This window comes from Tympanuchus pallidicinctus, unplaced genomic scaffold (genome assembly GCF_026119805.1).
Source record: "Tympanuchus pallidicinctus isolate F22 unplaced genomic scaffold, pur_lepc_1.0 scaffold52, whole genome shotgun sequence".
Lineage (NCBI taxonomy): Eukaryota > Metazoa > Chordata > Aves > Galliformes > Phasianidae > Tympanuchus > Tympanuchus pallidicinctus.
The window spans coordinates 226,813-253,757 of record NW_026294772.1 but is presented as its reverse complement, the minus strand read 5'-3'; the positions used below and the strand labels follow the sequence as shown (position 1 = coordinate 253,757).

Here is a 26,945-nt window from a genome sequence, read left to right as displayed (position 1 = left end):
TTGTTCAACATCTTAATCAGTGAACTGGATGAAGGGATAGAGCCCACCCTCAGCAAGTTTGCTGATGACACAAAGCTGGGAGGAGTGGCTGACCCACCTGAAGGCTTCATTAGCTGGGAGTTGGACTGCATGATCTCCAGAGGTTTCTTCAACCTCTACAATTCTGTGATTTTCTGTGACATAACTCTACAGGTTATCTGCATGAAAATGCAAGAGACCTCAATTTGAGAGTTTGGAATTTGGAGAATTAATAGAACAAGCAGAAGAAGCCAAAATATTCTCTGGAACTGGATTGTCTCCCCAGAAATCAAACAGAGCTCTAAGCAAGGAAAGAGTTAACTAGCCTGTCTAGCCTGTCTAACAGAAGACAGGTCTTATAAGGTGTTTCTCTAATTTAAAGCACATTTTTTTTCCCCTGAATAGTGAGTGCCCTCTTCAGAAATGCATTGCATGAAATTTTCATGCACAAACAGGAAATATGCTGCGTGAAAAAAAATAATAAATAAAGTAATGCACAAGTAGGTGAAAGTCTGTGAGCTCCAGAGATTGGTTGGTCTGTTATTGGCACAAGGAGCCATGGGGCAGGTGCTTGATCCCAAAGAAATTGGGGAAATGCAAAAAGATGCTGAACAAAACCAATGTCCTGTGCATGGGAAACAGCTGGAAACTGAAGTAAAGTGGTTACAGCAAATTTTAATTCAATTTCTTTGTACCTTAGTAAGTATGAAGAAATCATATCCTTCATATCCTTCATATCCTCCAGTTAAGACTGTGGACTCCATTTTTCATTAAACAAAGACCAAAAACTGAATTTGGAGTCTGAGATTTGCTGGCAGGAAGAAAGCCAATCTCTATTCCAGAGGTTGAATCCTAAAAAGAATCCAAAGCTGGTATCTACCTGAAAATCTACCATTTTCAACCTGTCCCTTATGATGCATGGTCGAAGGCCATGGACCATGGAGAGTCCTATAGCAGGGGAGGAATAACTGCATGCATTTGTACAGGTGAGAGGTTGAGCTGCTTAAAGGAGCTCTGTGCATAAGGACCCAGGCGTCCTGGTCGTCAACATACTGGACCTGGATAAGCCAAAGCAGAAGAAGAGTCACTGGGGCTGATGATACCATGGGTTTTTTACATGGTTTTGTGCCTACTGGTTGCTGCATTTCCTCCGTCTATCTCTTCAGAGAGAAAGGAGAAGAGCTGGGCAGGACGATGTGCCTTCCAGCCTTGCAACCCTCCTACTCTCTCTCTGCTGTCCTCTTATAATATTCGCCCAGGGGACTGACCCCAAATGCCCACAGTGTTCCCAGAACACACTTGCTCATCACCATGGATAAAGCTGAAAGTGGAAGATTCAGTTCCCCTTCAGAAACTCAGCTTGGTGTTACGCAAGCACAAGCAGCAAGCCAGGGAGCAAGTGGAATGCATTCTCCTGCAGCTGCCTCCATGGAGTTTTGCTGAATTTCCTCTCCATTTGCTGATGGTGGACTTGAGCTCAGTTTTTACAGAGCCTGTCTCCTCCATCCCACCAGGCGGGGAGCAGCTTTTCCAAAAGTCTTCTACTGCTGGCTGGGCATGGGGCAGAGGCTGCTTGCATATACTTGGCTGGGAACTGGAGGGATCCTCTTTATCCTTACAGGGATGTGTGGTGAGTGCCTTGTGTTCCCACGTTTTGGGAAAGACCATGCTGGAATGATGTTCTCCTCTTCATTTCTATGCAGCTTAATTACTATTGCTCCAAGTTCATAAAATGCATGCTTAGAGCAACCTGTGTGGGTTTCTTGGGAACTGGTGGGAGTAGGGTATGCAGAAACTCCAAATGCAGCTGTAGAAGAGTTGAGTTTTTCTCAGAGGTGCTGGTACCTTCTAAAAGGTGAATGTTGCAAAAGGTACAGCAGTAGAATAATGTTGCAAATTAAGAACGAGCAAACAGCTTACAGGGATTGAAGAGGAGTTCAACCCAGTTGTCCAAAACATAGATTTATGGTCAAAAGAAACCAGAGTGAATTACTAAGGGTGGATAGAGATAATGAAGAGAAAAGTGCAGAATCAAGTGTGCCAAGTGAATATATTGCTGCCATTTTGATAGACTCAGCTACGTGCTATAGAGCGTGAATGGCTGAAAAAAGAGGAGGAATGGGAATTACCTGCTCTGTAATGGGTGTTGCTATTGGGCTGATGTGGTTGGACCAGGCTGATCTGAGACAGATGAGTAGGTGTTTGCAGAAAATAAAGGAGCCCTTATGCTGTGGTCAAGGCTGTTCATCCAACAAAGCCAGGTGTGATCAGTGAGTGCAGCATGTGAGTGCACAGTGTTGCTCAAAATTGCTCCCACAAAGAGCCTGCAAATCATCCCTTTAATTGCTAAATTATATTTAGGCATGTAAGTTCATCCCTGAAGCACACATGCTTAAAAAGCAATTGGCAAGATGTCATGTTTTGGCATTTCCTGCTTTGAGGAACTATATTCTTGTCTGCAGGTGGAAAATCTGGGCTTTGCTCAAGGGCCAGCTGGCACGTGTCCTTGTTGAAATTATAATAAAATTATAATTGTTTGTGTCTTCCTCTTGCTTATTCCTGCAGAATAGGGATGAAGGTAGACACTGTAAAGATTCCCTTCCATCAGCTCCTCAGTTTCTTTTTCTCTGTGATTTCTCACTAACTTCTCCTTCCCTTTTTTCTCTTTGTCAGTGTCGGGTCCTCTCCAGATCAGGCTGGTGAATGGCCCTGACTCCTGCACGGGGCGGCTGGAGGTGTTCTACAACAGCACCTGGGGGACGGTGTGCGATGACCACTGGGACCTAGCAGGAGCCCATGTGGTGTGCCGGCAGCTGGGCTGCGGGATGGGGCTGTCTGCCATTGGTGGGGCTCGGTACGGCCGAGGAAAAGATCCCATCTGGTTGGACAACGTTCAGTGCACCGGGATGGAAGCTGCTCTTTCCGAGTGCCGGGCACGGCCCTGGGGAACCCACAACTGTGGGCATGGAGAGGATGTCAGTGTTGTGTGCTCAGGTGAGTCTTGCTCCGGACTTGCTTGGATCAGATGGCCTCCAGAGGTCCCTTCCAACCATTCATTGATTTTGTCTTGCACCAACTGCTGGAGACAGCCAAAGGATTAAATGGTGGGCAGAACTGTCCCTCCTTCGTAGTGGCTGAGCTTTGGGAATGCACGGAGCATGAGGATGGGAAAAGGTCCTGCTAATGTTGTAGAACCGCAGAGTCACTGAATCAGAGTCACAGAATCAAAAGATCACAGAAGTCATAGAATCACAGAATCAAATAATGGCTTCTGTTGGAAAGGACCTTAAAGAACATTTATTTTCAAAACTCCTGTTGATTTTCACTAGATCAGGCTGCCCAGGGTCCCAACCATCCCTTGGACACTTCCAGGGATGGCACATCCACTGTCTCTCTGGTCAATCACCACCCTCATAGTAAAGAATTTCTTCCTTATATCTCTTTCACCTCTTTGAATATCCATGTTCACAGTCATTGTCTCCTCTTGAACCAAGTGCAGGACATTGCAAGGTCATTATGGCTAAGAGCATCGGAGACATGAGTCATCCAACAGCAGCCTTTGCTGGAGCACGAAGTTCTCCATTAGCACCTCCTTTAGGATGAAATAAACCATTTGTCGCCTAAAGATGTTTCAGATGAATGCCCAGCAAAGTTCCTGATCAGTTACTGCTAGGCATTGCAGATAACTGCATGCTCAGCAAAGATTCTGATCATTTATTCCTAAACATCAGTGATGATGCATGCCCACAAAGTTTCAGTCATTTCTAATTATTATATACAAATGCATGCTTACCATATTTTCTACCGTTTGCTCCTAAGCATCGTAGGTGACTGCATGCCCACCAAAGTTCGGGGTCATTTGCTCCAGTTGCTCTAGGCATTGCAAATGAATGCATGTCCAGCAAAGATTCTGATCATTTGCTCCTAAACATTACAGTTGATTGTTTGCCCAAGAATGTCTCTAATCATTTGCTCCTAAACAAAGCACTGTAGGTGTTTGCATGCCCAGTAAAGTTTTTAATCACTTGCTCTTAAGCATTGTAGGTGACTGCATGCCCAGAAAAGTTTGTGACCATTTGATCCTAAGCACTGTAGGTGTCTGCATGCCCAGAAAGACTCTGATTCTTTGCTTTCCGGGGTTTTTCAGGGGCACCCACTCCAGGTGAGATCCAGGTCAGGCTGATAAACGGCTCAAGCTCTTGCTCTGGCAGAGTGGAAATCTTCCACAACGGCAGCTGGGGCACCGTGTGTGATGATGGCTGGAACATGATGGCTGCTGAAGTGGTGTGCAGAGAAGTAGGCTGTGGCTCAGCTCTGTCAGCCCCCATTGAGGCTACTTTTGGGCAAGGGGAAGGACAAATCTGGATAGATGACGTGACCTGCGTTGGGACAGAGGCTTCCCTTTCTCTGTGCCAGGTCACTTCCTGGGGAAGCCACAATTGTGGCCACAGAGAGGATGCTGGTGTTGAATGCTTAGGTAAGTCTAACTTCTTCTCTATCAGGTCTGGCATCCATGCTTTTAAAACATTTGTTATTTATTTTTATTTTCATTTTTCTGTTTTTTATTTTCTATTTTTGGTGAAGGAATGGGTGGAGACAAGAACAGAAGAGCTTTAAAATGGTCCTAGGTGTAGATATCGACAGCCCTGTAAATGGAGGTGGAAGGAACTCCTTGATGGGCTGTGTGTGATGGGGAAAGGAAAGGAACAGGGAGCTTCAGAGGGGACATTCATCCAGGTGTTACTCTGGGTGATGAGTTCTGGGAGATGAGTAACTATGGGGAGTCTGCTCATTTTCAGTTCACATCTGCAGCATTTCAACCTTCAGCTGTGGGATTCACTTAAGCACTGGACTCCTTGGTCCCAGGGCAGTTCTGGTCCCTTCCTGGGCCATCACCCAGGTTTTTGGTGCTTGTGTCTTTCCAGAACCAACACAAGTACGTCTGGTGAACGGCTCCAGCCGCTGCTCAGGGAGAATTGAGGTACACCACAACCAACGCTGGGGGACAGTGTGCGATGACGGCTGGGACTTGGCTGATGCAGAGGTGGTGTGCAGGCAGCTGGGCTGTGGGACGGCAGTGTCAGCTCCTGGCAAAGCTCTGTTTGGGCAGGGACACGATCCTGTGTGGCTGGACGAGGTGAACTGCATGGGGACAGAAGGGGCCATCACTGAGTGTCGCTTGAAGCGCTGGGGAGACCATAACTGCAAACACGATGAAGATGCTAGTGTTGTGTGCTCAGGTAAGTGCCCGGCTCATGGATTCATGGAGAAGTTTTTCTGCAGGTACTCTAGCATCTAATTTTACTTTACTTTCCTCCATACACAGTTTTCCTTTGTCTGTGATGCTACTGCAAGCAATAATGTTTGAGAGATAACTCTGTTCTTGTAGGCAATCTATAGACAGATTATACGGGTATGAATTTGTGCTAATCCTCTTTCTGACACCTTAACATAGCAGTTTACAAGTGGCTCACCACACCCATCATGCAGGGCTGCTCTGAATGTTTCAATTTGTGCACTCGGAGGATCCATTAGACCAACAATGTTGTCCCAAGTTTCTTCTGGATTTCTAGAGGTGATCCAAGATTGAAAGATATTTCCCCTTTCCTCCAGCTTGCAATGGGATGCCATCCTTGTGAACAAGAAGAGAAAATCTGGGTGCCTTCAGGCAGCATTTGCAAAGAGCTTTAGTAGATGAGACTAAATAGCATGGAAGGACACAGTGACACCATGTTCCCACAAAATCTTCTTTTTGCTTGAGTAAACAAATGTTATTTAAAAAATATCTTTCCTAATTAAATGTGTTTTCAGAGAGAGATGTGGTCACATTAGCAGCACTTTGAAACTTGTTCTGGTGTTTATGATTTGAACATGGATGTTCAGGAGTCTTGCAGCTGTTGCCCATAGGAAACATTCCAAGGCATCCTGTTGTTAACTTCTTCCTAATGTGATCAGTGTCTCCCAAATGAAGATACTGATTCAGATGGGGAAACACGGTTGTCAAAAATCATTTCTGAGTGCTGACAGGGCAACACCTAACCAAAGTCCCTCCTCTTATTTTTAAACCATTCCCCCTTGTCCTATCACTATCTGCCCACATAAAAAGTCAGTCTTCTTGTTTTGTAAGCTCCCTTTAAGTAGTGGAAGGCTGCAAGGCTCTCTGGAGCCTTCTCATCTCACCTCCCTCAGCTTTTCTCCACAGGAGAGGTGTTCCACCACTTGTACACTGTATGGTTGCACCTAGCTGCAAGCCTCAGAAAAACATCTACTTCAGAAGACTGAATGTCCCTGTTAACTCATTTTTCTTACCCTACCTTTAGATCCCACAGAGTTACGGCTGGTGAATGGCCCAAGTCGCTGTGCTGGGCGAGTCGAGGTGCTTCATCACGAGCAGTGGGGAACTGTCTGTGACAACGAGTGGGGCATGGAGCATGCGAAAGTGGTGTGCCGGCAGCTGGGTTGTGGCACTCCAGTATATGCTCCAGGCTGGGCTAGGTTTGGCAGAGGCTATGACCCCATCTGGCTGGAGAAAGTGACCTGCTCAGGGATGGAGTCTGCCCTTAGTGAGTGCACAGTCCAGTCATGGGGACAACACAGCTGCCACCATGGGGAAGATGCCAGTGTGGTGTGCACAGGTAAGTCTATGCCACATCTTTTTTGTCTGTGTATATGGAGAGCCACACTGCCACTGAGAATAAAGGTGTTCAGAATGCAAAGGGGTGATGATACCGTTCCTCCTGCCAAGAAATGATGCAGGGAGGACATTATCTCTGCCACTTTTCCCATTTTTCCTGGCTCATTTTTTAACTCAAGTGAACAGACACATGGCTTCTCACTGGACTTACACCTTGCTGAGTCCCAAGAGATTTCCTGTCTAAAAAAACATTACATGGTGGAGCTAAGAGTTATGGTCCTTCACAAGATCTCCTGTTTCCAGGGTTTCCCTTCCTCCTTGTCCTATCATTATTTGCCCAAGTAAAAAGTCAGTCTCCTTCCTCTTTATAAGCTCCTTTTAAATACTGGAAGGCTGCAAAGTGGTCTCTCTGGAGTCTTCTCATCTCAAGGCTGAGCACCCCCAGCTCCCTCAGTCTTTCATCATAGGAGAGAAGCTCCAGTCCTATAAGCATTTTCACATCCTCCTCTGGACCAGCTCCAACAACTCCACATCATCTCCAGCAGCTCCTTCAGAATTTTTTTTTCCTTTTCTTTCTTTTTTTTTCTTTTTTCTATTCTTCATTTCAGATCCAATGGCAGTCCAGCTGGTGAATGGCCCAAGTCGCTGCGCTGGGAGAGTCGAGGTGCTGGAGCAATACCAATGGGGGACAGTGTGCGATGACAACTGGGACATGAGAGATGCCAACGTTGTGTGCTGGCAGCTAGGCTGTGGTGTGGCCATTGCAGCTCCTGGCTTGGCTCACTTTGGACGGGGAAGTGGTCCCATCTGGCTGTCTGAGGTCAACTGCACAGGGACAGAAGATAGCCTCTCCAAATGCAGGGCCAGGCCTAAAGGAGTCACCGGGTGTCACCATGGAGAAGATGCCAGTGTGGTGTGCTCAGGTAGCTGCTGTTCATAGCTGATGAGCTTATGGGTATTAACATTTCAGGAGCTCAATGGATTGGTTCTCCTTTCTCACCTATGACAGTGCTCTTCCCATGTGTGGGTCTTTGAATCTCTGTGGCAATCATAGAATCATAAAATCGTGAAGGTTGGAAAAGACTTCTAAGGTCTTCAAGTACAACCATCCACCTATCACCAATATTGCTGATTAAACAATATCCCTAAGTACCAGATCTACACATTTCTTGAACGCTTCCATCAGAACAGTTTCCCAGAGCAGCTGTGGATCCTGGAGAAGTTCAAGGCCAGACAGGATGTGGCCCCGGAGAGAATGATCTACTGGGTTGCAGCACTTTAAGAGCCCTTCCAACCAAGACAATTAGAAGATTCTTATTCGCTCTCCGTGTCATATCAAGTGCTTGGTCTCTGATCACAAGGTCTACAGCCATGAGTTGATACTCTCTGCCTCTTTCTATTTCAGACCCCACCGAGGTCCGGCTGGTGAATGGCTCAAATCACTGCTCTGGGAGAGTTGAAGTGCTGCATAACCAGAGATGGGGAAGTGTGTGTGATGATGGCTGGGACTTGAATGATGCAGAAGTGGTGTGCCGGCAACTGGGCTGCGGTACAGCCATATGGGCTCCATCTGCAGCTCGGTTTGGGCAGGGCTATGAACCCATCTGGCTGGATGATGTGAACTGCACAGGATCAGAGACTGCCCTCTCTGAGTGTAGGGCCAGACCATGGGGAGTGAGTAATTGCAACCACAAAGAAGATGCTGGTGTGGTGTGTATAGGTAAGAGACTCGCATTCCTTTGTGGTGCAGCTCTGGAAGGAGTGATGCTGGGAGGAATTATGGACTCTGTACTTTGCTATGTTCCTTAAAGGAAAGCATGCTGGTAGAGTAATGGAGAGACAACTTCATTTTGCTCATGTTAAATCTCTTGCCTCTGTGTTGGTACCTATTTCAGGTTGTCTGCTAACTGTGAAGGTTTTATCCTAGAAGAATGAGTGTCAGTTTCCAACCACCACTTTGCTATCCTCCATAGCCCACTGACTGGTCTGTTGGGCTCCGAACATCCTTTCCCTTTTCATAGTGCATGATGCTGTAGTGATGCATGTTTACACCGCACCATAAAGTCCCTTTGCACATTGAACCTCCCCTCTGCCATGAGTCCATCTAGTCTGCTTGGACTGCCAAGGCATCCTCTCACTTTGTGTTTCCATAGCACAAAACTTACGTGTTTATACTCAGATTCCTCCATGTAAACCAGGTGGCTGAACCACCTCCATTAAAGTCTTGGGTGACCTAGGCAATGCAGCTAATTAATGCCCAACACAGATCAGCCCACTGTAAAACAGTCACAAATATTTGCCCACATGAACCATGCTTTTTTTGAATGCCTGAGGATACCTTGAATAGGATTAAATGTCTGCGTTTATTCCAGTGGTAGTCTCTATGTCACATTGCATCTGACTGCAGTGTGAGTTTCCCATCTTCCACATTTATGTGTTTGACCTGCATGTGTCTTTCTCAACTCCAGGACCAACCCAGCTCCGGCTGGTGAACGGCTCTAATCGCTGCTCTGGGAGGGTCGAGGTCCTTCACAACCAGCAATGGGGAACAGTGTGTGACAATGGCTGGGACCTGAATGATGCAGAGGTGGTGTGCCAGCAGCTGGGCTGTGGGGCAGCCGTGTCAGCTCCGGGCTCAGCACACTTTGGGCAAGGATCCAACCCTATTTGGCTGGAGGATGTTGAGTGCACAGGGATGGAAGGTGCCCTCTCTGAATGCAGGTCCAGGAAAGGGGAACTGAGTAAATGCAATCACGGTGAAGATGCTGGTGTTGTGTGCTCAGGTAATATTTTCTTGAATAGCATTACTCACTATTCTAACTAAAAGAGGGAAGATTTAGATTAGATGTTAGGAGGAAGTTCCTTACTCAGAGGGTTGTGAGGCACTGGCATGAACTGCCCCTGGAAGCAGAGGATGCCCTGTTTCTGTAGGTGCTCAAGACCAGGCTCAATGGAGCCCTGGGCATCCTGATGTAGTGGGTGGCAACCAGCCCATGGGAGGGGGTTAGAACTAGATGGACCTTAAAGTCATTTCCAGCATGAAGTCTTTTATGATTCAGGAGAGTACTGAGCTGTGCTGGAGGAAGGAAGTGTGTGACAATGCTGGATAGCACAAAACCCATAGAATCCAGGGCCCTATTCTTGTTCATTCAGTGGCCTGGATTTCCAGTGAAGCCTTGGGGAGGTGGGAGACAAGAGCAACCCAAGAGGTGCTGAGCTGGTGATGGGCAGAAGGATCTGAGAAAAGCAGTGAGAGACATACAACAAAATTCTTGAATGATGGCTTTTTTTGGAGACTTAGAGAGAACTGAAGTGTGATGCAATCAAGAGCTGCTAAACTGAGAGCAGCATAGAAGGGAAGGGCTTGTTGCGCAAGGACACAGCAATCAGAAAGAGATTTTTCCAAAATCTATTGTATTCTTTGCCAGTAAGTATGGACAAATTTTATCAGAAATTTTCTTTTTCTGGATGATGATAAAAACCTCACTTTAAATATTTAACATTTCTATGATATTTAAGTATAACAACAGGAGCACGCACTTCCTTCCCAAAGGTTCAGGTGATTCAACACTCCTGATCATCATGACTGCATAGCATGTGGGCACAGAGGCCTACTGGTGTTTTGGTGCTAAAGCTGTCTAGGCTGCAAGGTCTGTGGCCATTGCAGAGGCTTTCAAGCATGTCATTTTTAATGGCTCGAAATACATAGAAAAGTTTCTTGGTTATAAGTGTCAGAAAAGGAGAAAAAATCAGTGACATACTTTAGTATGTGATTAATATGACAATGGAAGAAAGCTTCCAAAAACCACGTCAATCTTGTTTCAGATCCCACATCATTGCGACTGGTGAATGGCTCAAATTCCTGTGCTGGGAGAGTGGAAGTGCTCCACAAGCAGCTGTGGGGATCTGTGTGTGATGATGGCTGGGACGTGGAGGATGCTGCAGTTGTGTGCCGGCAGTTGGGCTGTGGGACGGTCCTCTCGGCCCCTGGCAAAGCTTGGTTTGGGCGAGGGCGTGGTGCCATCTGGCTGGATGATGTGAACTGCACAGGGATGGAAAACAACCTCCTGGAGTGCTTGGCCAGGCCACGGGGAGAACACAACTGTAATCACGGTGAAGATGCTGGTGTGGTGTGTTCAGGTAATGCGGCCCCATTGGTTTAGAAAAGGGGTTGGGCATGGTGGTGTGATCTCTGCTCAGAAATGAAAGACTAACAGAGAATGAAGATGGAATTTTCTTCAAGGCAAACTGAATCCTATATTTCCAGACTCCACCTGGCCCACTAGAGTAATTTGCCCATGATTATCATGATCAACTCATGGGAGATTAGACCTGGGCTCCCCAGAGATCCCTTCCAATCAACACCATGATGACCCACAGTTGCCATTCACCTTGGTCAACACAGTCATCCCAGAATGTGAATTCCTGAGTTCCAGACAGGACTCTGGCCAAGTCTATGGCTGTGGTGTTATATGGAGGAGTGTTTAAGGTTTGTAGAAGCATTTTTTGAGTAGCAATACTGTGTTAATCTTATCATTGCATGAACAGTTAATTCTCCAATTGATACTGGTGTAAGGAATATTTGATTAATGCCTGCAGGGATGTGTGTCCTAGTCTCTATTATAGGAGGGAAAAAAGACTTTCTCAGGGTAGCTTATTTACACACACCCTGGTTTCTTCACTTTGTTCATCTTCCCACTCTTCACTCCATCTAAAGATCAATGGCATTGATACAAGGAAGCTTGGCAGTGGGCTGTCACTTTTCAAAGCATATTTCCTAAGTAAGTGCAAGGTTCATGGAGTTCCTTCTGCCTCCTGCTTCCTTCCTTTTTTGTCCTCACCTATTTTAACAAATTTCTAACATACTGTTGGGTCTTTCCTTATTTATGTGCAAGCCAATCTTGCATCCAAATGGGCTGCATACTCCACTTGCCTCTGCTCTGGGTCCTTGTTCCTTATTGTCTTTATTCTCTGGACTGCTTTTGTCCAGATCCAGGTCTGCATGCTGACAATTGTTGAGTTGCTTGTAGCCTCGAGTTTTCCAGTGTGCATCATCTCCTATCATCCCATGCTGTACATGCTTCTCAAGGTCTCTGCTGGCATACCAAGTTTAGATCCTATAACTCTGCATCCCACCAGGGAAAGAGAGGTGATGGTGATTCCTGCCTGTCTTCTGCAGCATGTATCAGAGAAATAAAAAATAGAAGGTGAAGCCTGAACTGCAAATTGAAAGAAACTGATGTCCAAGGTTGAACATTGCACATCATCTTACACAACTTACACAACTTACACAACTTACACATCATCTTGCTCCTCTGTTCCAATCAGTGGTATCTCTCAAATGAAACTATACATGGTTTGGAAGATAATACAGTCCATGGGCTGCTTATGAAGGGTGGGAAAGCCTACAGAAAAGCTGGAACGTTCTCCCTTTTACATTACCCTTAAGGCCCAGAGACACTAAAAAGGACATGGTAATGAAGAGATCCCTCTCTAGAATACAGACAGGCTTAAGAGTTTGCTTTTGTTGTTGTTCTTGTTGCTAAAGCTGTGGTTCTCATCTTGACATGGAGTTATTCTCTGAGCAGGAAGCACAGTTCCTTTTTCATCTTTTTCCTGTCACCGTTTAGAAGAGCTCAGCTCCAGCATGGCTGGGCAGTGACCTTGTGCTTCCAGCCCTTCAGCTAATCAGCAAAAGAGCAATTCTGGAATCTTAGAATCATAGACTTTTTTGAGTTGGAGGAGATTCTTAAAGGTCATCTGGTCCAACTCTCCTGCAATGAACAGGGACATCTACAGCTTGATCAGGTGCTCACAGCCCCATCAGTCTGACCTTGAATGTCTCCAGGGATAGGGCATCCACCATCTCTCTGGGCAATCTGTGCAAGTGCCTCACCACCCTCACTGTAAAAAACATCTTCATATCCAATCTAAATCTCACTTCTTTTAATCTGAAACCATTTCCCCTTGTCTTGTCACAACAGACTCTGGTAAAGAGTCTATTTGTACTAAAAAAAATTTAAAGCTATGAGCTTCCTATATCCCTGTTATTTGTGAGATGGTTATCTACAACCATCTCAAATTATCCCTGAGCTCTCTTCTTTACCTTTATTCTAGAGACAGTTTGCAATAGCTTAGCTCATCACTGAAAGGGAGGTTCAGAGATTTCATGTGCTGCATATTAGGAAAGATACTGAGATGCAAAGACTTCTCTTGTCTCCCAATCTTGAAGAGAACCGTTCTCATTACTCAATGTGTGTTCTTGCAAGTAAATTTGGAGACTGCAATGTAGCCATAGGATAGTGTTTCTGAAAGTGCTTGTCTTTGAATAACAAAATAATAGTACATAATTAATTAAATAATTAAGCAATTTCCTGCCATCTAGCTATGTATCCATGAAATGTAATGAAAATAGATTTCATTGTACAATATATATCTGGCTTTTAATGTTTTATTTTTCTGGTCTATCGTAGAGAATATCTCAAGCCTGACAGGATCACAAGGACCATCAAGTTCAACTCCCACCCCCTCACCAGGTACAGCTGTTAACAAGTTATCTGAAATTGTTGTCTCTGTGCATTTTAGTAGCCAAGACAATCCAACAAAAAATTGTATGCTTTAAGGGAGGTGCTGAGGAGAAGACAGGGGGTTTAACTTTGTTGTGAAGTAAAACTCTAGATCTTCCATGTCTTTTATAGTGTATATAGTGCTGATCACCATGCATCAGGAACAACAGCTGGTTCATAGAGTGCACCAAGGGCTGTGAGCTTCTGTAAGGTGCTACTGGCAGGCATTTGCTCTCACTTTGCTTTGCGTCCCCAGCTCCACTGTTCTGCTGCATCCTTGCTGTTGGGGCTGGCAGGTATGAGCAGGATCGTGATGAAGAAAAGATCATGACTAAGGCTCTCCTCCCTTTCGCTTACTTTCTCCTCTACACTTTTCTATTCTGTTTTGTTTTCTTCTGTTCTACTCTGTTTTTCTGAGGCTCCTAATGAGAAATTAACTTTCTCAGGACATAGTTCACCACACCTTAGCATAAAGGACTCAAAGTGAATTTACTCTTTCTTCCATCTAGCTCCAAATGGCATCTCAAAGGACAATCTTGAATGGAGTCAAAGGTACATGATTCACAATCATTTCAAACAAGTCAAATTGCATGTTTTTCAGGAGCTAAGCTGGTTGTTTATGGGAATTTACTACGACCGGGAAGGTTTGGCTTCTCCCAAGTCCATAAACTTCATAGATGAGAGCTGTGAGTTCTGTTGTAGGACCAGAGCTGGCTGCAAGTCAGGAGACAAAGACAGCAGGGGGAGCCTCCGAGCTATAGCAGGAAGGCTACCCCAACTCCTTCCAACTGAAGGGACAAGTCCAGGGACATAAGAGAGGAGGGATTAGTGCATGAGGAGTCCTGTGCATGAAAGCATGATTCAGGTCATCATCAGAAGTCATCTTGTGCTGTACCCATGGCACAGCAGGACCACGGAGATGCCCTTGGGGCTGGCACGTAGAACACGGGACCAGGGTGCAGAGAGGGTTGTGTTTGCTCTGTATGTTCCTGGAACAGCTCTCCATTTCACAACCTGGAGATAGGAGCAGGCTGTGGCGTGGAGCAGAGGGTCACCTGCTGGAACAGAGTCACACAAAGCCCAAGTGACCAAGGGGCAGAGGAAGCTGGGCAGGCAAAGCAGGGAAAAGCCCAGAGCAAAGGAGGGAACAGGAAGAGGGCTTGCTGCTGAAATGCCTGTCACTCCCATCTGCCCCAGTTCCTCTCTGTCCCTCCCAGCTGGCCGGTGGGACCTGGCACTCCGCTGCTGGCCCTCAGCAGGGTGTGCTGCTCCAGCTTCCAGCCCATGGATGTGTGAACATGGGGCTGCCTGGTGCACTCCATCCCTCACCCAGGTTCCCCTGGGGCAGAAACCAACCCACCTGCACTGGAGCCAAGAGTGTGGGGGTCCTCCTCCTGATGGTGTGCCTTTGGGGTGAGTGATGCTTTGCTTCTGACCACAGGGATCCCATGCGCAATGTGTGCTCCTGTAGTGGGAGTGGAGCGGGAGTGGGGATCCAGGGTTTCTTGGAGTGCAGCACAGGCTGGTCAAGGGTACTGGGATTCACACTGGAACAGCTGCCCAGAGAGGCTGTGGATGCCACGTCCCTGGAGGTGTTCAAGGCCAGGTTGGATGGGACCCTGTGCAGCCTGGTCTGGTATTAAATGTGGAGGTTGGTGGCCCTGCATGTGGCAGGGGCTTGGAGATTCATGATCCTTGAGGTCGCTTCCAACCCTGGCCATTCTGTGATTCTGTGATTTCTTGAGGGGACAGCTCACGGAGTCTTTCCAGTACATAAGGGGAGCTGATAAACATGAAGGAGACCACTTTTTGTCATGTTCTGACAGTGATAGAAGAAGACTGAATGGCTTTGAACTAATTGAGGGGAGATTCGGGTGAGGTGTTAGGAGGAAATAGGATAGCTAGCATTGTGCTGGCTGCGCAGAGTACCTTTGACTGTCCCATCCCTGGGGCCTTGAAGGTTGGATGGGTGTGATATGTGATATGGTGGGGGGCAACAAGCCCATGGCTGGGCAGCTGGGACAACATGGGCTTTAATGGCTCTTCCAACCAGGCATACTGTGATGCTATGACTGTATGACTGCATGATCCTATGTTTCTGTGGTTCTATTATCTGGGGCAAGAAGGAATATCTTGTGATGGTTTTGGAGTCAGGAGAGATGTTTTTATGTGAGACTAGCCCTGCAGACTGAACTCCCAAAGCTGTGTATCATCTCCCTACATCTTCACATGTGATTTTGCCAGAGGATTAGAGACTTGGGACTTAGCAGTGTTACAAGAGCAGAAGGAAGTATGCCCAGTTTTTATCCTGAATCGGTCCCATAGATACTTGCGGTTGTGGTCTTTTATCTTGCCAAATCTTCTGAGTGCAGCCAATTGCTGGTCTAGCAGAATAAAGGGGGCTTGGGTGAACTCTGCTCCCCTGTGCATGGAGTAGGAGAGGCAAGAGCTATTTCATGGTGCAGCCTTTGTTATGGGATTGGTTAAGAAGGGGCCTAGGGCTTTGTTCAAGTTGCCACAACTCAGAGCAGAAGTGGGTTATTTGATCTGGGCACTATTTAAGTGCTTTTTCAGCTCTCCCCTCTTTTTCAGATCATGTTTAGAGGAAATGAAACTAGGAATGTACTTTCTCTGCCAGTACAAGCTTAATTTCCTAACTGATTGTTACTAAACCAGCTTGTATCACTTCCTCATGAAAAAAAAAGATACTATAACATGCTTGGGTTATCTTCCTCTCTGGTGATCAATTCATGAGCAGTGAAAACTTTCTTTCTGGAAATCCTACTACTGGAAGTTTCAGAATGGTGACTGCTCTTCCAGAGTCAGCATCTCCTGGCTTGCTGGAGTCATCTGGGCTGGGACTGCCTAGGGTAGCCATGACCTCTCATTCTCTGCCCAAGGCAATGAAAGAAAAATACCAAGCAATACACCAGCTCTGCAAAGTCTAGGCTGTGAGGTTGATTTGTTATTGCTTTTGAGAGGGTAGTTTTTAGTAAAAATGAGGAAAGGGAGCACAATGCCCATGTGCGTGGGGAATGGAGAGCATGAGTCTGGGAAGTGAGTGCCTGCAGTGCATCCATTTCAGACTCATCTTCAAAGTTAATTCTAGCGGTGTCTTTGCCAAGACATTTTCTTGCTCTCTGCCCTTATAAATTAAAGAGCTGAGCTAATCCAGCCTACACATGGAAGGACAGTTTGTTCTTTTCAGGAAGCCTACGGCTCCCTACTTCTGGCTCGTGTCTAAGAATGATGCAGGGATTTGATTTCTACACTGCTTCTTCCTCCTTCTGGCCTCTGTGACCTCCCACGTGTTATATCTGACTCTCTGCTGATTTAGGGAAATACTTGCACTTTCCCAGCTGGAATTGATTGGTCTTCCTGGAGTTTCTAACTCGGGCATGCGACAGAGAACCAGCAGATGAAAGCAAACAGTAGAGTGATGTGCCTCTGCAGAAGGCAGGTCCCATTTTAGGTGGACAGTGTTACCCCTTGCTCTCTGTGCTGGTAGAAGAAGGATAAAAGGAGGACGAGGCATTCAGCTGCTCAGATTTCAGCAGTTGTGGAGGATGGGGTACCTGGGTGAGGGAACACGCAGGCACCAGATCCCAACACAGCTTATGACTCAGCTCTAGGAACAGCAGTACTGTGCTGGAGCTGAGCACAGATTGGTGCCCCAGTTCTTTGGAAATCATCATCCATGGTCAAAAATCTCTTGACAGAATGCAAGCACATTCCTCTTCAGCATTTATTTTTATGCTGACCGTTAGGCTCTCTGCATTAGTCACTTCCAGTTAGCTTATTGCTCCACTTTGTTACTGCTTGTTCTAAGCACGCATAAGGAACTAGAGGCAATTTTTTGCTGCAGGTCTTGCAGAGTGAGGAAACCTTCCCACGAATAAGAATTCTTCCACTTCTCCAAACTGGGTGTGTCTGCACTGCATGCAGTTGTTGTATGGTTATACAGCCACAGAACGGCATGAGCCAGAAGAGAACTCCTGGGGTGTGGGATCCATTTTGAGATTATGAGGAGTAAATTCAGGCATTTAGATACAGATGGCACTCAGCAGCTTATGAACTCTCAGGGCTGTTATAGCTGCTTGTTCCACGCCTACTTATCTTTAGTGCAGAATGTTTTCCTAACATCCAGCCTGATCCTCCCCTCCCCTGATGCAGTTCCATGATGTTCGCTTGGATCTTGTTGATGTCACCAGAAAGCAGAGGTCAGTGTCTGCCCCTGTGCTCCCCTCATGTGTAAGCTGTAGCACAGGGCAAACACAGGGCAGGGCTTTGCAGAGCAGGGAACCAATCATATAACTTCTGACTTTGGCATCACTCCGCTTAGCTTGCAGCTCTTGCTCGTAGGATCACCTGCCCTAGAAGCAGTGGCATGGGGCGTTCAGGACATTTTCTGCCTGTCCAGTGCACCCTGGCTAGTTATGCTTTATCAGGGCTCCTCATCTACTTGGCATGCCTCATTGGTGAGTAGCATTTGCATGGGAGAAGGTGCATCCCACATGTTCTAACATGTGTATGGGGAAAGAGGGATCTGTGATCTGCAAGAATGGGGAGATTGGGCTTGCAGACAGGCTTGGCAAAGCCTCCTTTTGCCTGTCAGCCTTTAAAAAGGAAGGGAAAATGGTGGATGGGGCAGGAGGCCTTACTAGCTGGATAATTACTTTGGCCTCTGCACTGTTTTCCTCGCACAGAGTAGTTGGGAAATATTTGGAGCCTTACCAGTCTTTTGCTGTTAAGATCACAAACAGCATATTTGTGTTGGCCACTTCTTCAGGGCCAGGCTGTTCATTTACAAAGATGGGGCCTAAAGTTCTCTTTCCTCTAACGAGAGCAGGCACTTCTGCTGCTCTTCACACCATAGATGGCTGATTGTGCTTTAAATCCTCTGATAGCTGAGGTGCTGAGGTGTTATTTCCTGTTCATGCCTACTTAATTTTATGTTCTCTTCTTTCCAAATAATGTCTCTTTGCTTCTCAGACCATCAAAATTCATTATTTTTGTGCACAGCTGGAACACCACCCACTGGCTCTTGGCTTCATACAGCATCATGCAAATCACTAATTAAAATACAAGACTACACACCAAACAACTCCCTTCACTGTCTTAGCATAGAACAACAGAATTACAGAACAAAAGAGTAGTTGAGATTGGAAGGGACCTCTGAATCCATCTGGCCCAGTCCTTTACTCAAGCAGAGACATTGCCCAGGACCATGTCCAGACTGCTTTTCAAATTCTCCAAGGAGGAGAATCCACAATCTCCCTGGGAAAACTGTGCCAGCTCTCCATCACCCAAAAAGTGAAGAATTGCTTCCTGATATTTAGACTTCTTTATGTTCTAGTCTTGCCCATTGCCTCTTGTCCTGTTCATGGACACCACAGAGAAGAGCCTGGATCCATCCTCTTTCCACCCTCCTTTTAGATTTATACATGTTGATAAGATGCCCCTGAGCTTTCTTTTCTCCAAGCTGGGCAGTCCCAGCTCTCCCAACTGCTCCTCACAGGAGATGTGCTCCAATTCCTTCATCATCTTTGTAGCCCTCCACTGGACGTTTCCCAGCACGTCCAAGTCTCTGCTGTGCTGAGGAGTCCAGAATTGAACCCATAGCACCCTCACCAGTGCTGAACAGAGGTGAAGGATCACCTCTCTTGACCTGCTGGTGGTACTTCACCTAATGCAACAGCTGACTGGTAGCTACTCCATACACTCAGAATTTTCCATCCACTCACTGCAGTGTTTTCATTTTGTTCCTGAACATATGCAGGAAAAAAAAACATCCAAATCCCCTTTAAAGGCAAGTGTCTTTTATTAGGAAAATGCAGAGCATTTTCTCTCCTAGATCTGGATTTTTTTTTTTATTTGCCTACCGAAGGAAAAGTGCTTCACGTTGCTGGTTGCAGAGACCATGTAAAGCTAGCACAGGTGGTATAGGCATTCCCAGCTCTTCTGCGCAGGACCCTTTGTGAGTGCTGTGTCCCTTGCGGAGCAGCTCACTCCCCACTGGGTTCCCCTCCAGCTGTCAGATGGATCACACCGCTGTGCTGGCCACATCAAGGTCTTCTACAGCAACAGGTTGGGAGTGGTGTGCGATGACCACTTGGACCTGGGAGATGCCAATTTTTAGTGCCAGCAGCTGGGCTGCAGCAGTGCACTGCCAGCCACTGTGGGTGGAGGTTTGCAACAGCCATCAGAGACAGGCAATTCAGGGCAATTCTGGACCTATCCGGTTGGATGGTGTCAAACGCATGGGGACAGAGGTTGCATTTTCTTACTGCAGAGCAAATGACTGTGGGAAGAACAATTGCCACCATGGTGAAGACGCTGGTGTGGTTTGCTCAAGTAACACCTGAGGAATTCATAAGGTGGGAGGATACAGTTGGATATTTTGTGGTTCATCCCATATGGAGACCAGTAGGCAAAAGAGCAAATTGGAAACCAGTTTTGGAAGCTGGATTATCAGGAAATCAGTGCTCATTTCACCTTGCAAAAGTCCTGAGATGCGGAGCCACTTCTGTGGGAGGTGCCTTTTGCGCATCACACTTCTCCATGATTGGAAGGATCCTTGCATTGGTTGAATTTCTGGGGAAAAAAGAAAAAGACAACATTAGAGATGAAGCCACCCATTATACTTTTCAGGCACTGTAAGACAACTTTAGGCAGGAGAGAGGAATCAAAAGGAGGCATTCAGATACTTCCTCACTGTTTCCAATAGCAGGGACACCAGATTGTTCCTGTGCTTTAACCGCTGTCATTGTGAAATCAGCTTGAGAAATCTTTTGCAACCACAAAATATGTCAGAGTTGGAGATTTGGTGGCTTATCGAGGTACAGGCAATTGGTGGGTATCGTACGTCCCTGTGCCAAAATTGTCCCAATAGATAATCATGATCTGATAGTGATAGGACAAGGGAAGCAGTTTTAAACTAAAAGAGAGAAGATTAAGGTTGGATGTTAGGAGAAAATTCTTTACTCAGAGGGCGGTGAGGCACTGGAACAGATTGCCCAGAGAAGCTGCGGATGCCTGATACCTGGAGGTGCTCAAGAACTGGTTGGATGGCACCCTGTGCAGCCTTATCTAGTGGGTAGCAACCCTGCCCCATGGCAGTGGGTTTGGAACTGGATGCACTTCAAGGTCCTGTCCAATCCAAGCCATTCTGTTATTCTGTGATCATGTGGGGAGCTTTTCAGCTGCTGAGAGCATGAATGGCATACAGATGTGCTTGTAGCAAGGGTCTGATGCTACCAACTCAAGCCATTTGATGAGTCTATGATTCTGTGATCCTATAATTCTATGAAATGAGAGGCAAGGGGTTTTCACGGTGCACCTCTTTACTTCTTGCAGGCTCAGACAGCCACAACCTGGATCCTAGCACTGGTTCTGCAGAGCTGCGCCTGGTGAATGGCTCGAACCGCTGTTCTGGGAGAGTGGAGATACTGTATTATCACCAGTGGGGAACTGTGTGTGATGACGACTGGAGCTTTACTAATGCCAAAGTGGTGTGCCGGCAGCTGGGCTGTGGGGAAGCAGTATCATCCCATAACTCGGCATACTTTGGCCAGGGGTCAGGTCCCATTTGGCTGGACAATGTTCAGTGCACTGGGACAGAAACTGCCCTGTCTCAATGTCAAGCCAGGCCGCTGGGATTCAATAACTGTGACCATGGAGAAGATGCTGGAGTTGTGTGTGCAGGTAAGCTCTGATAACATCATGCAGGCATACCAGAAGTTCAGAGGAGGATGCGTTTCTCCAGGGCTTAATACCATTTTCAAAGCTCCAACAAAGTGATGGATGGCAGACACCTTGGTGGAAGGGTGACATTGTCCTCTCTTCTCTAGTGCAAAGTGTCATGTTGGACTTCTTAGCAGAACTCCTTGGGGTGTAACAGAAAGCCTTTTCCTCTGGAGATTGCTGAGATCTCCAAGCCATTACAGCAGGTTCTGGACCTGTTAGAAATAGATTGCAGAAGTTTATGGGGACAGTTTAGTGTTCACACATTTAATGTGGATGGGCTCTGAGGCTACACTGCTTTGTGTGCACCTACTCAACAGCTCTGAATCTTCCTGTATTAATACACTGGCAGCATCATTGTAGAGATGATCAGAGGGATGAAGCACCTCCCCTGAGAAGACAGGCTGAGAGGGCTGGGCTCAGTCAGCCTGGAGAAGGCTTTGGGGAGATAGTACTGACACGTCAGTACTTAAAAGGGGCTTAGAAGAAAGACAGAGAAAGTCTTTTTACACAGTCTAACATTCCCAGAATAAGGGAGAATTGTTTTAAAGTAAAATAGGAGAGATTTAGGTTAGATTTTTGGTGGAAACTCTTTACTCAGAGAGTAGTGAAGCCTTGACTGACCAGAAAAGCTGTGGATGTCCCAACCCTGAAGGCCAGGCTGGATGGGGCCCTGGGCAGCCTGATGTGCTGGGTGACAGCCAGCCCACAGCAGGCATTTAGAACTGCATGATCTTCCAATATAAGCCATTCTATGATTCTACTATCTTTAAGGTCTTTTCCAAACTAAGCCATCCCATGATCCTACGATCATTAAAGTTACCTTTTAACCAAAGGCATTCTATGTTTCTCTCTCCCTTTTGCCACCAGAAGGCACAGTCACTGAAAAACCAGCTCAGCTGCGCCTGGCGAATGGCCCCAGCCACTGCGCGGGGCGCGTGGAGGTGCTACACGACCACCAGTGGGGCACAGTGTGTGATGATGACTGGAGTCTGAGCGAGGCCACAGTGGTGTGCAGGCAACTGGGCTGTGGGACAGCTGTCTCAGCCCCAGGCTCAGCTCACTTTGGGCAAGGCTCTGGCCGTGTTTGGCTGGATAACGTGAACTGCACGGGGGCAGAAGCTGCGCTCTCTCAGTGCCAGAGGAGGCCATGGGGATCCAACGACTGCACCCACAGGGAGGATGCTGGTGTGGTGTGCTCAGGTGAGCCCTATCTATAAATACTGGCTGAAATTAGGTGATCTTTAAGGTCCCTTCCAACTTAGGCTATGCTGTGTTACTATGCAGGGTTGGTGCAGCAACAATCAAATCACATCTTTTTATTCAGACAACTGCCTTTGCCACACATGGTGAAGAATAAAATAGAATCAGAGAATATTGTGAATGCCACACCAGGTGATGCCCTTCCTTCTACAAGACCTCAGCAAGCTGTAAGAAAGACCATGTGCAGAAAGATCCACCCAAAGAGAATTATTCTCCTTTCTGACAACTCCCTTTCTGATAACTCTAGCTGCATAAACTTGTTTCCAGTGCCTCCTACAATTTTGCGTGATCACTACTGATCCTAGAACCCTTTGCCAGGCACTGAACTCCAAGCTCTGAAGCTGTGGCCTCTTTTTATGTGAATAGATGAGAGGAAAATCCCAAGACATCTTTGACAATGTGCTCCCTAGGCATCTTGAAGGATGTAGTACTAGTTTTCCCATGGTTTAATCCCTTGGAGCTATAGCTGTTGAGCAAGCATGAATGTACACTTTGTTCCCTATACAGACATAAAGACTTCAGAGCACCGTCTGGTGAGGCTGATGAATGGATCAAACAACTGCGTTGGGAGAGTTGAGATTTTTCATGACCAGAAGTGGGGAACCGTGTGTGATGACACTTGGGATCTACAGGATGCTGCAGTCGTGTGCCGGGAGCTGGGCTGCGGGATGGCAATGTCAGCACCAGGCTCAGCTCATTTTGGGCAAGGTTCAGACCCCATCTGGCAGGACAACGTTCACTGTATAGGAACAGAGTCCACCCTAGAGGAGTGTACACTGAGCAACTGGGGAGAACACAACTGTGGTCACAGTGAGGATGCTGGTGTGGTGTGCACAGGTAACACTATGGGCACAAGAGTGGGATATCCAGAAGTGTCCCCATCCAATGGGAATTCTATGGGCTGTGGGCTTGGACACAGAGACATCGTTCTGCCTAAGGATTGTGACAGACTTTCCTTTTTCCTTCTTTCCTCTTTTGGAGTGCAGCAGAAATACTGCCATTCCTTTTATAGTATTCATTTGCTTCGGTGTAGATGCTTCCTATCAGGTATATCCTGACTGAGGCAGGAGCATGAGGTTGATTGCACGTCCTGAATCATGTCTGAGAGCCGTATGCAATCCAAGACAATGTAGGGTATTGCAAGCAACCTAACTCCATCTCCAGGCCAGGAGACCCTGAGCAATGTCACATCTTCACATCTTACGATGTTTCCTAAATTGGTTAGAGATCAAGATACCAAGTGTAGGTGTCTATCTGTAGGACTACTCATGGGATTAGCTGGCCAGACTTTGGACACTGTCAGAGTTTATCCAGCTAACTGAGTCAAGAGTGGCTGGAGAGATGCTCAGGCTGGAGACACTACAAAGCAGATGACATTTGCTTACCTGAGTTGCTAGTTAGGCCCCACTGCCTGCACATGGACAGGACCCCATTTCTCAATTATCAATGCTTCATTCTCCTTTAGATGCCTTAAGGTACCAAAACATGTGCACAAGACTGGAAGATGCTGCTTGCCAGTTTGTAGATTTCATGTTATGGAGAGATGAATTCTGCTCCTGTAGTGCCTTGAGGGACTTTTAGGAGCCTGGTCCTGTCTCTCTCCCATGTAGAGAATATTCTGCGCTGAAGACTCCAACTGTTGGTTAGATGAACCCACCTCAGAGGTGGATCAGGAGCAGCCTGCACTGTCCCACCTTTTCTGTTCCAGCACTAAGGAAACTGTGTTGTTATTTTTTGGATGGGGGAAAGTTCTGCAGGTGAACATATTTAAAACTGACGGGCTAGGAAGTCTTATCTTCAGTCGTAACTTTGTACATAGCAGGCTGGGATCTTCATGACCCACATCAGTTTTTGGCAGACTTTTGGGACAGCTATTCAACTTAAGTTTTAAGTCAGATGGTAGGGAATCCATCGCGTCTACAGGGAAATTGGCCTGATAAGAAATTAACTTCACTGCTGGTATTTTCTTCAATTTTTTTTGTTTGTTTAGTTTATCTGAATTGAACTGTTAATTCCATTTCACCTTTGCCTGTAGAATTAAAATGCCTTGTGCTATCAGACACCTTCAACTACAGGTACACACAGGGCAGAAATGAGCCTCCCCATCGCACTTTTTGATTCAGCTTTGTATCTAGGAAGTTCCATGTCTTTTCCTTGGAAAGGAAGAATTCAGTGTATGTGTGTTTGAGAGAAAGGTGCCATGAACACCTTGAGAATGATGCAGTATTGTAATAGGTGACTTCTGAGAAGTTTCTTTGACTGTGAGCCATTTATGCATGCTTTATAATGCCTTTGCACATTCAGAAGGTGCTTAATAATATGTCTTTGCAAGGAGTTGTGCATCCAATTTATACTGACTCAACCACAGTCACTCTAGCAATGACAGAACCTTGTGATGGGCAAAGCCCTGTTAAAAATCAAGATGCACATTTCCCAGACAGGAGAGTTCAGTGTCTGGCTGCCCTAGAACAGTGTGGATCTCCCCTGATTCCCATTTTGCATCTACTAGTCCTCGAGTGATGTGGCTTATAGAGGAATCTCATGCAAGGCATTGGAGTAGGTCAGTAAGCCTAACTTTAAGCAACGGGTGCTGCTGAATGGTTGCTTGCCTGTAGCAGAACACTGAAAAAATGACCTAGAGCGAGTCAGAAAGCATGTCTCTAGTTGAATACTCGTATGAAATGTGAGCCAATGTGTGTGTGTGTGCAAGATAGTGTGCTGGCATACATGTTGTATGTGTGCTATTCCTCACAAGCCTCTGCTTCCATGCAACTGTCAATAAAGCACAAACCTGACCTGTCAGCATTTTTCCTGTGCTAGCGCCCATGTCACTCTCCTTCCAAACTCTCCATCTCCAGGAGTGTGGAGGGTCCAAGGACATCACCTCCCCTCTCTGCTCTCCACTGCAGGCACCAACCCCTTGCAGCTGCGGGTGCAGGATGGTCCTGGTCCTTGTGCGGGGCGTGTGGAGGTTCTGTACAATTCTACCTGGTATGGCATTTGTGACAGCAGCTGGACCATGCTGGAGGCCAAGGTAGTCTGCAAGCAGCTGGGCTGTGGACCAGCAGAGTCTGCACCCATTGGAGGCCAGTTCAGCCAAAGGCATGACCTTACCTTGCTGGAGGGGCTGAGCTGCCGTGGCACAGAATCGCTCTTCCTGGAGTGCCAGCAGAGAAATATGGGCCCAGGCCTGTGCAGACACGGCATGGCAGCCGGTGTGGTGTGCACAGAGATGAAAGGTGAGTGCTAGGAACCTCCATCATCCTACTGCAGTTGGCACCAGTCTGAACTATTGTCTGAACTAGTGTCGAACTAGGTCTCTAAGACAGATAGAGGTCCCACTTAGCAATGGTACAGAAGACATGGGGTGATAGCCATTCTCCCTAAACCTCAAACCTCCTGCCCTAGTTTTATCTCCTTTCCAGACGGGCGAAAGTGCTTCCAGAAACCATTAGATAGGGTAGACGCACCTGAAGGAAGTAGCTGTAGACATTAATGTGGTATTAATTAGGAGAATGCATTTCAGCAGATGTGGCTGAGACTAGGCAAGACAATTTCCAGTGGGCTTTGATTTCTGCAAATGTGTAGTCTCCTATTTGTAATAGGGCTCTGTAATGCCTTGCTGTCTCCCATGGGTGTCTGAGAATGCAGAGATCTCCCCTGGTTCCATTAGTCCAAGGTAGGGTTCCATGCACTCAGCAAAGATAAGCTGACAGGGTGGTGCCTGAGCCCCAGGGAAAGTTGTGATGGAAGATACTGAAATTTCCCAAAAATGTGCAGAAAAAATGAAGGGTAAGAAGAAACTCTAAAAGAGAGCATGGGTCCAACTATCTAACCAAACTCCTCCACGCTGAACTCTTTCTGCAGATATTACGCATTCCTGCACAGTGTTGTCAGGTCTTCTTGGCGTGGTGGCGATGTTCTGTGGGATCCTGTTGGTCATGTACTTGGGAGTGAGATGTAGAAGACAGGCTGGACGCATCCTGGGTAAGAGCAGGACGACCACCATGCGTGATGCCCCTGGTCTCCCTGCAGGGCTCATTGTGCTTTTGAATGCATTTCTGGGATTGGGGTTTGTACCTTCTATCCTGCACTATCCTGCTCCTTTGTTTTGCAGACAAGTCACGTGTAAGGAAAATGGAGAATGCTGGGATGTCTTAGTTAGCCACACTTCTGATATTGAAGGCAAGGCTCTCAAGACCTCAGAAAGCAGCAGAGACACTGTTCTGTGGAATCAGAGGAGCAGAACCGCCCTAAGAGGAGTGCAAAGAAGATCTCCTCTAGCAATCCCATCACGTGTGCCCATAGCCCTGGCTCACAGTACAGAGCCTCTGGGGGTCCCAGTTTCACCCTTGACCACACACAGCACCATAAGTCCTTCAGTCTCCAAAAAAGGTCTTCTCAAAATGATAAACCTTGGATGATCCTCCAGGTAGACTTCAGCATCCCAACACCATTTGCCTGCACAGAACCCTCATTCCCAGCCCTACAATCCTGCTCATTCCATCACCCCAACAGGGATAACACCTTTTCCTCTAATCTCCCGTGGAAATCATTTCCTGAACCAGGAAGAAGTGAGCAGGATGCTCTACTGAACTGTACGTAGCTAATGTTGCAAAATGAACAATGCGCTTCAAAGCCTCTCCAGAATGAAGTACCTCACCCACTGTATTTATTCAATCCAATTTTTGAATTCTATTAAAAAATCCTGAAACCTGGAA

At 46.7% G+C, this 26,945-nt stretch overlaps 2 protein-coding genes across 2 annotated transcripts in view; both read left to right on the top strand.

Annotated features, from left to right (window-relative positions):
• Positions 1-1,381: 1,381 nt before the first annotated feature.
• Positions 1,382-26,945, top strand: LOC128091788 (deleted in malignant brain tumors 1 protein-like). Its single transcript, XM_052705104.1, has 16 exons — positions 1,382-1,648; positions 2,692-3,012; positions 4,166-4,495; positions 4,944-5,258; positions 6,339-6,653; positions 7,261-7,575; positions 8,058-8,372; positions 9,121-9,435; positions 10,478-10,792; positions 13,126-13,188; positions 20,575-20,922; positions 21,832-22,164; positions 22,732-23,061; positions 25,134-25,463; positions 26,092-26,211; positions 26,342-26,945. Exons 1-16 carry the CDS (start codon positions 1,576-1,578, stop codon positions 26,383-26,385), a joined length of 4,182 nt encoding a protein of 1,393 aa, XP_052561064.1. The 5' UTR covers positions 1,382-1,575; the 3' UTR covers positions 26,386-26,945.
• Positions 14,352-26,945, top strand: part of LOC128091787 (deleted in malignant brain tumors 1 protein-like) — a 38,789-nt gene continuing 26,195 nt past the window's right edge. The window contains exon 1 of the mRNA XM_052705097.1: positions 14,352-14,631. Coding sequence (XP_052561057.1) covers positions 14,517-14,631 — 115 coding nt within the window. The 5' untranslated portion in view covers positions 14,352-14,516. The remainder of the gene's footprint in view (positions 14,632-26,945) is intronic.